The sequence below is a fragment of the Pteropus alecto genome, unplaced genomic scaffold, assembly GCF_000325575.1.
Source record: "Pteropus alecto unplaced genomic scaffold, ASM32557v1 scaffold131, whole genome shotgun sequence".
NCBI lineage: Eukaryota > Metazoa > Chordata > Mammalia > Chiroptera > Pteropodidae > Pteropus > Pteropus alecto.
In genome coordinates this window covers 25,148,040-25,160,194 of record NW_006434709.1, presented here as the reverse complement: position 1 = coordinate 25,160,194, position 12,155 = coordinate 25,148,040, and the positions used below count along the sequence as shown (strand labels likewise).

At 31.2% G+C, this 12,155-nt stretch overlaps 1 protein-coding gene across 3 annotated transcripts in view; it reads right to left on the bottom strand.

The window, feature by feature from the left end:
- The window catches only part of SOS1 (SOS Ras/Rac guanine nucleotide exchange factor 1), a 118,066-nt gene that overhangs the window by 29,888 nt on the left and 76,023 nt on the right, over positions 1–12,155 (bottom strand). For all 3 annotated transcript variants that reach the window (XM_015587582.2, XM_015587583.2, XM_006909653.3), the window contains 4 exons: positions 11,193–11,848; positions 2,309–2,390; positions 1,394–1,516; positions 1,001–1,104 (listed from right to left, as the gene is read on the bottom strand). In XM_015587582.2, coding sequence (XP_015443068.1) covers positions 1,001–1,104; positions 1,394–1,516; positions 2,309–2,390; positions 11,193–11,848 — 965 coding nt within the window. The remainder of the gene's footprint in view (positions 1–1,000; positions 1,105–1,393; positions 1,517–2,308; positions 2,391–11,192; positions 11,849–12,155) is intronic.

The following is a 12,155-nucleotide window of genomic DNA, read 5'->3' as shown; positions in this document are numbered from 1 at the left end:
CTATATCAGTCACACTCTTCTTCACATGGGTAACCACTGTTAATAATTTGGTATATATTCTTCCATATCTTTTCTAAATAAAATCAGAAAGTAATTTATTTGTAGAGATTTTTCACTTCTATTATTCTGTACTTCATTTCAAAATATTACTTTAGAGCCCTCCAAAAAAAAGATTTGTCTTACACTAATGAGATTTATAAGGACTATCTATACACATTCGCTGTTAATCTAATTAACATTGCATTTTTATAAACAAAACAGTGCCAGAGGACAGAGTCCTTCATTTCAGTGTGAGTTTTTGATGTGGCTTTATTTTATACTATGCATGAAAGTGCTATTATTTAACCTTTTATTGTCTGATTCTCATTTGGAGTATACAATAGAAATGGAAACAAGTTTGTCTAGGACATCTTTAGACCTATACAATCATATAATCTTTAAATCTTTAGGCTGGAGATCATTCCAGCCTAGTTCCTCATATTACTGATGAGGAAAATGAAGTATAAAGAGACAAAGCAAAAATTTTGCCCAAAGTCATGTATCTGATGTGTGGCAGTGTTGGGAACAGAACTTTTGTTTCTCCGTTCTCAGTTCACTAAACACTGCTGCTTCCCTAATTTGTGTACTATTCACCTTACTGTAGCCAAGTCAGCTTCCATCAGTGGTGTTATAATGGCACTACAGTTCCTAACTGTCTCGTTACATGCACTTTCAGATAAGTGTAAGGACAGCATAAATTGAGACTTTAAAATTCAATTTCAAAATAACCACTAAGTTGATTTACTAAATGAAACTACATTGGGTCAACAGGGTGATTATTGAGCAATTTGTAGGTCAAAAATGTTGTTTGATGAAAATTAAAAATTTTTTCAAATTGTTATGCTGGCATTATTATAAACCCCTCTTAACAACAATGAGCAGTAATGACATCAACTGACAGTCACCATGTAGGTACTTTTATCAAACATAAAACTGTGCACTTAAAAAAAAACAACCATACCTCTTACTGTCCCAATAAATTCCTCCATTCGCTGCAAAAGATCTGCATCTCTTTCAAAATCATAGAAGTGATGCTCAACCCAGTGCCGACATACATTTAATACGCTATGGCATTAACAAAGAAGAGTAATTGAATCACATGGGAACTCAGGCATAAATGTTTCTTGTAATGAATGGTATAAAGGAAAACAGTAACTCTCACCTAATTAATATTTAAAAGTGGTTTACCATTTTCAAAATTCTATGTTAATTAAGACTTGTACAATAATTTCTGATAATTGCTTTTCATTAATTTTTACCTCCTCCTTGCTTAGGAAAGATCTTTATTTACTTCAACTCTGAAACAACACCTCAATGAAGACGTATTTACTTCAGTTATTTATTTAATGCTTACCGCAGTTGTACAGGCTGTATATATTCTTTTCTAAATCTTTTTAGTTCTGCACTCAAGGGTTGATCTCCATTCTCTATAGCAATGCGATCAGCTTCTGTTGGCTCAGGCTCTGGAATTTCAAACCTAACATAAAACAGAACAAATTAAAGAAAATACTAATTATATCAAATTATACAAATAAAAAAGTACAAACCTTTTCACTAGTCACACAATCAAGAGAGCACTGTAAAAATTACTAGGAGTATACATATCAGTCGAACAAGTAAGGCTTCTATAATGTAAAGGTTAATGATCTTATTGTACTTTTAAAAATAAATTAATACTTGCCAATATAGATTAAACTAGATACACAGTAAAGAATACATGAAAAGTCTCAAAACGAATATGATTATAAAGTTATGGGACTGATGTACATTTTTGGCTTGCGTATCTACTCTAAATCAGCCAAAATAATACTTTTTAAGAGTAATGCTTGAAAAGTTGACTGCTCTTTGGGTGGACAAAACATTCTGATTATAGTATTTGTTCACTGACAAGCTGTTTTTCTCAACACATGGTATATATTTGAAAAACTCTGTTTAGAACATCTAAATCATCAAAATTTGAATTTCTAGATCTAAATTATATATTTTATATAGTTCTTTAACCTGATTAATTTATAACTTTGAAATTTCACATACTGAGTGTCCGTATAAAAAAAGAATGGCTATTTTTGTATTTAATCAAAACTAACATATTATCATAAAATAATTATCTAAAAAGATATTAAAAATAATAAAAAATAAAAGATTTCACTTCCTAAAAAGTGCCCATGAACTATAATTTAAAGCTCTTCCAATATATTTCCAAGAAACATAAAATCTTAGCTCAATCTCTTTTAAAAAGAATAAAGAATTTAAAATTAAATTGACAGACCTTTCTATTATAAGACTCAGTAGTTCTTGAGGTTTACAAAAGGATCTGTATGTTGTAAGAAATGTCCGAACAAAATTGGGATCTAAGAAGAAAAAGAAAAAAATATCTTATTAAAATCTTTGCTTCATAATGATTAAAACTATTATTTACATTTTCAAAAGAGATCAAATAATTTTAAAAGTTTCCAAATGTTTTGCTCACACAGAATGCTTTGGACTTTGTAATGAACTGCTAGTTTTAGTGCTTCCTTAATTAGTGTCAAAACTATGGCTACCAAAATTTTACATGAACTATTTTCTTGACCTCTACACAACTCTGACTAGCTGACCTTAAACTTATCATCAGCCACAGGAATGTGAAGAGAAGAAAGGCAAAGGCAAAGGCAGAGCATGGAAGCAAGCTCCTACCTGCTGCCTGGATCTCAGAGTATCACCAGTTGGTTTATCTCGCTCGTAAAGAGAAAGGCCACAGCAATAATCCATTACTTTTCCTGACATCCAGACTAGTTTATCTAGTTTTCTTTCAGTTATCTAGATTTCTTTCAATCATGTTAACAGAGTATACAACTAGAAATTGGATCTTATAATGTTGTAGATTGTTAAATAGTTTCTAAATTACTTTATTTGCTAGAGGTCTTTCTTAATTAAAACTGCTAAAAGATGCTTAAAAATATCTGTAAGTTATGAAAACTATTAAATGTGCAAGAACATGCTGATTTGGTTGTATTCACAGTTTTTAATTCCTTTCGTTTCAAGTAGTCACAATGAAAGTTCAATCATAAGAGCAGAAGTCTCCAAACCCTTCCATGAGAGGACCTACTTTTCATTCACATCTCCATGAAGTCAAACAGGTGGTTGACTGAATGTGATCACTTCCCCAGGCCTGGCCTACTCCAGTCTCTCCCTGACAGTAGTCTCCCAAATTGTGGAGAAAGGCTGCTGTCATCAGCACAAGGGACCTGGCTGTCATATTCTGTATAAAGAGGGGGAGAAACACCTTCCCACAATGGAAAAAAAAAATAACTTCTGTAACTCAAATTTCATCAAGGTCCACATTTAGTTGTTAAGAGTCGTTAAAAAGGAGGGAAGAGTTCATTAAGTTGAGTTTTTTTACTGGAAGCATTCTTTTCCTATTTTACATTAGGCAAGCTCTAATTTACTGATAAACTTGAGAGTAGCAAATACCTTTATTTTTGTTAGCCTACAGACCTGTGGATCTTTTATAAGAAGTATAGTGTCTTTTATTAGCATAGGGTTTAGCAAGAATCAGAATTAATTTGTTTGGAAATTTTCTATTTACACTGACTCTGGTTAAGAACCCTAAATTTAGCCTTAAAATAATTATATTAACTTTCCCCCCCCAAAAAGCCAATTCATGGGTTTATCATAAAATAGAAATCTATTTCCAATCTATGTGGTCATCAAGGTAACAAATTGATTCAAATATTAGACAACCTTAAATTTAATACTTTTTTAAGTTAAAGAAATATTTAATAACAAAAATACATTGGTTTTAAATGCTCCTCTTCTCCTTTAGATTGATACCTTCTGAGGCTAGAGTGGGTTACTGATAAAAGTAATTTAAATACATACAATCCTTTAGTAATTTCCTCTCTGTTGGTATTTTATTGTTTGTCTTCAGTTACAGAGTTCCTCAAACGTTAAAGACTAATGTCTCATCCAGAAGAAAAGATTTTAAAACAGAAGGCTGTACAAGATTTTAAAACAGAGATTTAGATCGATTTCATCACAATCCTCCCTTTCAAGAATCTTCTTCCTGTTCTGCAAATATTTGTAAGGTGAGGCTACTCAAAACATCATGTGTTTAGGAAGCAAAAGCAGCGGCCACTGCAGTGATACTGAGCTGTCACTGTTGGAGAGAGTGCAGATCTTTAGTACAAAGTGCTCCAAGTATCCCTGAGCACTGTTCCAACCTTAGGGTGACTGGTCTTTTTTTTTTAAGGGAAAGGTTTATTTCAGTCTAAATATCTAAAATAGATATCCTGATCGATTTCTTCTCAAATATCACTTAAGTCAAGCTAAAAAGTTGTGGGGTAGCGAAGGTACTTTTAAGTTGAAAAACAGATTAAAAGTTATAAGAGAATTAAAATATGCTTCTAAAAAAGTGGCTATTTTTAAAGGCATACTATTTTAAAATAGTCTTTTCATCTTAAACCAAAATTTTTGGCCACTTCAGTACTTTAGTAGCTGATGACAATGCTGGGAAAGTCATGCTGTGCCTCAGTGCCACATCAGCCAAATGGAGATCACATTAATTCCTCATGCCTGTTACATAAGGTTTCCAAAGAGTATTCTCATAATTTATTCCATATGATTTTTGTGAAGCGAGTAGGGCCAGTGATGTTTTTCCTTTTCTATGTATAAGAGAAGTAACTAAGACTTATCTAGGGTCACAGTAGAACAACAGAGATGGAACCATAATCTAGATTGTGTGATTCCTGATTTGGTGCTTTTTCCTACTGTATCACGTAACCTCCTGGATTAAAGGATCCCTTAAGGTTTCCACAGCGGTGAGATCTAAATATAAAGAATGAACCCATGAATTATATAATCATTATAGAACTTTACATAAATAATTCAGAATGTAGCTATGAACTGCTAATCTTGAATAAAGACAAGAGAAATTCATTGAAAAATTAGCAATCTAATTGTGATTCTATAATTTTTGTTAAGCCTTCCAGATTTTAGGAAGTATTTATCAGCTGCACCTTCCTGTATACGGTATTCAGAAGAGGAGTTGTTGAGGCTGGAGGTGAAATAAACATGCCTACAATCATCAGTTGGACTAAGTTCCAAAGTGACCCAAGTTTAAGTTGTTTTTAGCTTGATTAGCAATCAGAACAGTCTTGCCAAAAAACCAGCAGAAACTAAAAATAAACAAAGAAAATTTGGCAAAAGTTTAAGTACTTTCAAAAAATGTCTTAAAGGCTGTATATATTCCCAGGCTTGTATTAATTTTGACTTTATTTTTAGTCTAATGCAGTGGAAAATTGCTAATGAATAAAAAACATATTAAGAGAGGACATACATCTGTATTTGAAATTTTACACAAAAAATTACATATTCTAGAAGCTATTTTTATTTCTATTGATTTCTCCATTTCAGTGATTATAACATATGCTATGTCACACTAACTACTGGAGGCTTTTATCTTATTGATGATGTAAAGGACTGAGATAATTTGGTATTTTAAAAATACCCATTAATAAAGGCAGGTTATATAATTTTCTAAGAATACAAAGTACCTACTTACATTTATCAGGCAATGATAAAAATTAAGTTATTGCCTCTGTTGGTTGTGGAGTAGCAGTTATCTAGCTATATTATAAAATGTTTCAGAGACAGATGGAAGACAAATGCACAAACAAATATTTGTGGAGAAAATGAAAATCAACTATTTTGATATTCTCCTTCTGTTTATCCTTTGCTTGTGGATGTAACTCCACAAACTTCTTTCTCCAACTAAATCCTAATGAATTTCAATATAAGTAATGACAAACACTGCGGTTTTTCTCTTCTGACTTTCAAATTCCTGTACTAAGATTTCCACCATGCTCACTACCTCTGAGCATCCTTCTCTCTAAAGAACCTCTTTATACAAATACCTGCCAACTCTGCCATCAAGTCCCTGGTCTAGACCTGGGTTATTTCGAACGTAAGTTGTAGTTACTATTTTCTGCTGGTTTCCTAGCTGCCTGTCTTCCTCATTCTAAAACCATTCTTCCATAGTATTTTATCGCATATTTCTTCTAAATCTGAGGAACTCAGAATATACTTAATGTCAGAATATAGTAAACTAGATTTGAGGTGATAAAATCAACCCTTTTCTTCTTACATACTTATTTTGACCAACACTTGATATATTATTTAGCAGGATCAATGAAATTTATGAAATATTTATTACATAGAGAGTTATTTATGTAAAGAACACCCCTCCCCCAACCACCACAGTGAAACACTGTTAATCAGGATGTCTGTTCATGTGACAATTCTCCCTTTAGTACAGCCATGTAAAAAGCTACAAGGAACAATAAGCTTCTCAGCAAGGATTTATAAACAATCACTCCTGAATTCCTTAAAAAAGGAAACACGCTATGCTGACGCACAAACATTTAAAAAAATCAGAGTTTAAAAATAGAAAAGTGCTGCCCTATAGATCAAAAACTATTCAAAAGATTTTTTAGAAGTTAAAACACCCAAACCAAGCTTATATAGGACACAAAGCCAAAAGAAATCTGAGGCAGGTTTTTGAAGATTTTCTCTATGAGGGCATAAAATAGCCATAAATACTTTAAAGAAAAATATCAACTGGCCTAAGTTTTTTCGATACCATTTTCCATAAAAGAGACGTTCACTATGCATGAGAAACACCTTTTCCCCACACTTCGATATGAAAAACTTTTATTTCCATATAATGTCAGTTCTGAATTATTACCCCTACACCTCAAGGTTACCTTATTTCTCTAAAATAAAACATCAAACCAGACAGACATATCATCACCAAACATTTCTTTACTCATGTTAAGTCTCAGTATTAATTTGTACTTTATTTTCTATAACTAACCGAAATGAAATTCCTACTCTCATCTCCTCTTATTTATGCATATTGCTTTCTGCTTTCTTACTGTAGGTAAGGAAAGTCTCTCCATATCCTTACCAGATTCAGAATGATCCATAACTAGGTAATTACACCCCAGCATTTGGGATGAATTCCAAAGTTCTGATGTAGTTAGTGAATTACTGTATGTCCAGAAATACTGGATCTGAGAGACAAGCTATGAATTATATTCCACGTAAGACCCTGTTGCAATCTTTTAACCTTTTCTCCCAGAAAGTTTTCCTTTACAGAGCAAACACCAATAGACTAATGACTGGGTTTTGTTAAAAACTAAAATTATGATGACCAGTATCTAACTATATACTAAAATGTATGCATTAAAATGAAACTTTATCATAGTTAGAACTTATTTATTACCTATTTCAATAAGGAAAAAATATTACTCTGACTATACCTTCATGGTAGACCTGTGTTTGACCAGAAATGAACAAGCCATTTATATTACTGGCTATTCAACCAAGCAAGCAACTTATTTTTATTATTCAATACACAAAATAAAAATTATATTTGAATGAAAAACTTCACCTTATATAAGTTAGTGTAACATGGTGGAAAATGTATTCCATTAAGAGTCAAGAAACCCAATTTCTAGTCCTCATTCTGCAATTACATGATGATATGATTTCTGGCAAACCACAGAACCTTCAGAGGTCTTCGGTTTTTGTCTATAAGTGAGGGATTGGTCACTTTATTTAATGCTAGAGATCTATAGCTTTTATTTCATAAATTATTGTTCAAACACTTGAGGGACTGAAGTGGTTGAAGCCACACTGAAGTTGGAATTAAGTAATGTTAAACTAGATTTTTTTTTTTGACATCTGACCAATCTATAATCTAAAAAATAAGTGTGAGTATTGCTTTTAAGTTAATAAAGCTTCTCACTGTATTATATTCAATGTCTTATGATTCAAAACAATAAAAATGTTCAAGTTAAATATTAGCTTTGGTTTCAATTTAAGCCACAAATTGCACTGTATGTTCTCCAATAAAAATACCCACCAATCAACTAATTGAACCAAAACAACGACAACGACAAAAACAGATTAATAGTTCTGAAAACAAATGGTAACTTGATCTGTTATCATTGTAGTGGGGGCTCAGAGTCCATCTGAGCTAGAAAAGACCTTAAAAAATAATAACTGCTTTCTTGTTTTACAAGTTATAGATGGTCTATTAAAAATACATTCTTTATTGCTAGTAATATGTTCAATGATAGACCTTACAGAAGAGGTCAAACTAATAGTAATATTAATTTGTGTGTACTATAAACCATAACTTATGAAAGCTGCTTGTGGATTTTAGTTACACAAGTAATATATTTATGATGTAAATTAAAATATTCGATTAACCTTCAAAAGAGGAAAGAAAAGGAAAATGTCAAAAAACTTAGCCACAAATCTTTTAAAACCAACACTGGAATTTTATTCCACGTGAAATAAGAAATTTTTTAAAAACTAACCTTTAAAAAAAGTAATACAATCTTATCAATTTAAATTTAAATATACTTAACTTTGCAAAATTTTATAAATCTATAAATTTAACTGTTTTATATTAACTAGAAGTACGACCACTTAAAATATTATTCTCAAAAGCTAAAAATTAATATAAATGGAACAACTATCAAAAGTAACTAATAAAACACCATGGCAAAAAAAAAGTGTCCACAGACTTGGTTAGCATTGTGTACATTAAGGAGAGAAGACTGCCAAATTTATAACAAAACTATCAGCTATGTTTGCTCACATTTTATTTTTTTTAAGTGTCCTCATTCAAAAAACAATTTAAAAACACAGTTCCCCAGAAAAGAAATATTTAACTGTAGTTCTGCAACTGCTTATTAATAATCATAAAGTCTGTGAAATACAGCAGTTTAAAAGAAAATTTGTACGATTAATAATGATAAGTTCTGTGAAATACATCAAGTAGTTTAAAGAAAATTTTTATCATTAACAATCGAGTTTTACAGAAACAACTGTATTACAAATTTTGGAATCTGAAACTGTCTTCAAACTCAAATACCACTGACTTGTGATAGTAAAGACTAGTAAGTCTTCTTTAGCACCTTGCCACTTATATTTATATACAGGAAAAAATAGTAAAACTTCTGTTTTAGGACTTTTACTATTTAATGTAAGGATTAATTTTACATTAAACAGTCTAAGAACTCAAAACAAAGGTATTTAAAATAAATGGTGAACAGTTTCAAAAGCTTATGCTAAAAAATCCTGTGAGTCTTCTAAGACACTTAAAATGAGCATGATGTGGCAAGAAGAGAAATTTGTACTTTTATAACCTTAAAAGTTCCTTAAAAGTAGCAAAGAAGTATGTATTTTGCAACCACGAATTTTGGTTAATTCAATAAAACATTTTTGTAGTTGTATTCTAGATCTTAAAGAGTATACAGAAGTTGATGAAGATCAACTAAATAGGTAGGTCATATACTAATTACTGAAAATTATATCTCTTAAAAAGTTTTATATGTAAATAAGAAGACAGAATAATCCAATTCTTTTTCATGTAAAATCCTAGGCAGCTTATTTAAATTTTCTGTGCCTCGATTTACTTTTTCATTTCGGAGGCAGTAAAATAAATATACTGACTATAAAAGTTTCTAGGTGAAAAATCAACACTAAAATTAGAATCCCAGATTAATCTTCTTTGATTATATTCATCACATTTCAGCTGCTGCCTGCTACTACTAAATGGTATGTGCTTAGAGAACTCAAACTGCTTTTAAAATTAGCCTATGGAAAACACTATTATTTTTCTATAGAAAAGTCTAGGAAAAGAGTTGCCAATTAGAGGTTGAATAAAAACTAAAAACAAAACACTTGCTTATTTATCACAGAGACCTGTGGCGATAATGAAACATATTTATAAAATGCTTTAATATGAGTAATAAAAATATTCAAATTTAATTTTACTTTTCTGCAAGGTGGCCCTGATAGTTTCTAGGCCATATAAGTATTTCTGACTGGACATTTAATAAATTGAACAGATTAACATTATCAAATGGTATTCATCTTTATTATAGTGGATTAATAAATATCTTTAAAAGTTTAATTCAACTGGTACCAGAATAGTTTACAGAGAGAAGAAAGAACCCATTTATAGGACTTTAAAAATTAAAGAAAAATTTCCCCAGAAACATACATCTCTTAGAGATAGGAATATATTTAAGCAAGAAATATGGAGATGAAGGTTAACTTTCACATTCAACTATTTAAGAATAGTATTTATAAAAATTACAATTTGATTTTATATGTTTTTGTGATAAAAACATTCTCTGAAAAAGCATCTATATTTACAAAGAGCTTTCATGTATAGTATTTCACTTATTGTTCCCAATAACATTTTAAGGTAGCTGTTGTGATGTTGAGTTTTGAGATGAAAAACTAAGGTTCTGAGACCTTAAGGAACTACGTATGATAGAGTGAGGCTGTAAACCCAAAGACAATGCTCCTTCTACTATGCCACACTCTATAGTATTTTACAATTATCAAACTTCCTACTATGTAGGGAAGTTGAAGGTTGAAGAACATTGGATTACCATTGTTACTTATTAGAAGAAATATATTTACTTTAAAAATGAATCATTATGTATTTCTTACCTCTCAAACATTATATTTGATACAGCCTAGAGCAATATTCCTAGGTGGTTTGGACATGTTTGTCTTTTAAAATTGCCCTGCTAAGGCAAAAATGTTTTCTTAAACAGCATCAGTTGTAAAAAGCGAAACATACTGAAACCTTAAATGATTTCCAAGATTGCTAAATTTATTTAGTTTTAGAAAAGGAAATTAAGAATAAGCAATGCTGTGTATATCTGTACTATCAGCACAATTTTAGTGATGGGTGTACATTAAAACTTTTGATCTTAATTATAATGATAGTAAAAAAAAGGTAAAGGTATAAAATAGTTTTTTAGACCCTAATGAAGATTTTTCAGTACTTTTAAGTCTTGTTACTGCCACTTGCTAACTGGGTAGATTTAGCCAAGTAACTTTATTTTCTCATTTATAACTCTGGTTGTAAAGTTAAAAATAAATAAATGTGGTATGAAAAAGAATAAAATTTCAAAGAAATATAAAGTGGCAGTCTTTTTGTTAAAGGAAAATGAACTCTGATAATGCAGAGGTTTTTTGTTGTTAGTTTGCTTTCTATTTTAGGCACAATGACCAGCGTAGCGAAGAAAATAGGCTTGAAGCAGGAAAATAAAAGTGACAGGCAACTTCGCATTTCTTACCTGCGTACATATGGTATGTGAGCCTCTCTATCAGTTTAATAACAGTTCCTGCTTTGATAATTGGAATTCCAGCCTTGGGCTGCATGTTTTCTTCAAATATTATGTTCTCTTCAGAGTCAGGCTCTGCAAATCTATAAACATCAGCACTAGGGAGCCTCATCTGCTCCTCCTTCTCTTCCTGTAGCATTGTCACATCAAGCATCCTTTCCAGTGTACTTCGGTACTGTAAAGATATCAATGCTGCCATCCAATTGTTTTTCTCTTCAGCTGACTTGGCAGAAAATATAACACTATTTTCATCTTTTAAAATTATTTCAAAAGCATGCTTGTACTCACTGGTGTCATCTTTGTCATTAATTTGTACCTTTCTCATAAAAAACTTTTCTTTAAGACGATATTCTGCATTACTAGCACCAGGAAGTCTTGGCTGCCCATGATTTGATTTACAGCAAATCATTAAGCCATCAAAGAGAAATATGTGTCTCTCATGTTTGGCTCCTACACGTGTAAGAGTTCCTTCCATTATAAATTCATTGCAACACTGTCCAATGTCTTTTCCCTCCCAACCATCAATATTCTTCTGAATCTCATTCATTTTCTTGATTGCTAGTTGTTTCCCCTTCATTTGCTGACTATAAAACCGACATGCAGATTCACTGGGATAAAGGAAAAAACATTATTAGTACACAGATGACAGAGAACCTAGAATTCGAGTAAATAAAGGACAGTATAAGAGTATATTTTAAAAAGTTACATTGAGAAGGTTTTCACTAATTCTCCGAATATATTAGTGTTACAAAATTGCACAATTTTGGAAACTGAAGCAACACATTAGAGACATTTTTTTAGTGCTCTAAAAAGAACAATGACAAAATTCTACCCTATAAATTCAGCTACAGAAAGATTATTTCTACCTTGGCATCTAAAAATTTAGAATGACAAATATTAAAAAGTAGGCCAATA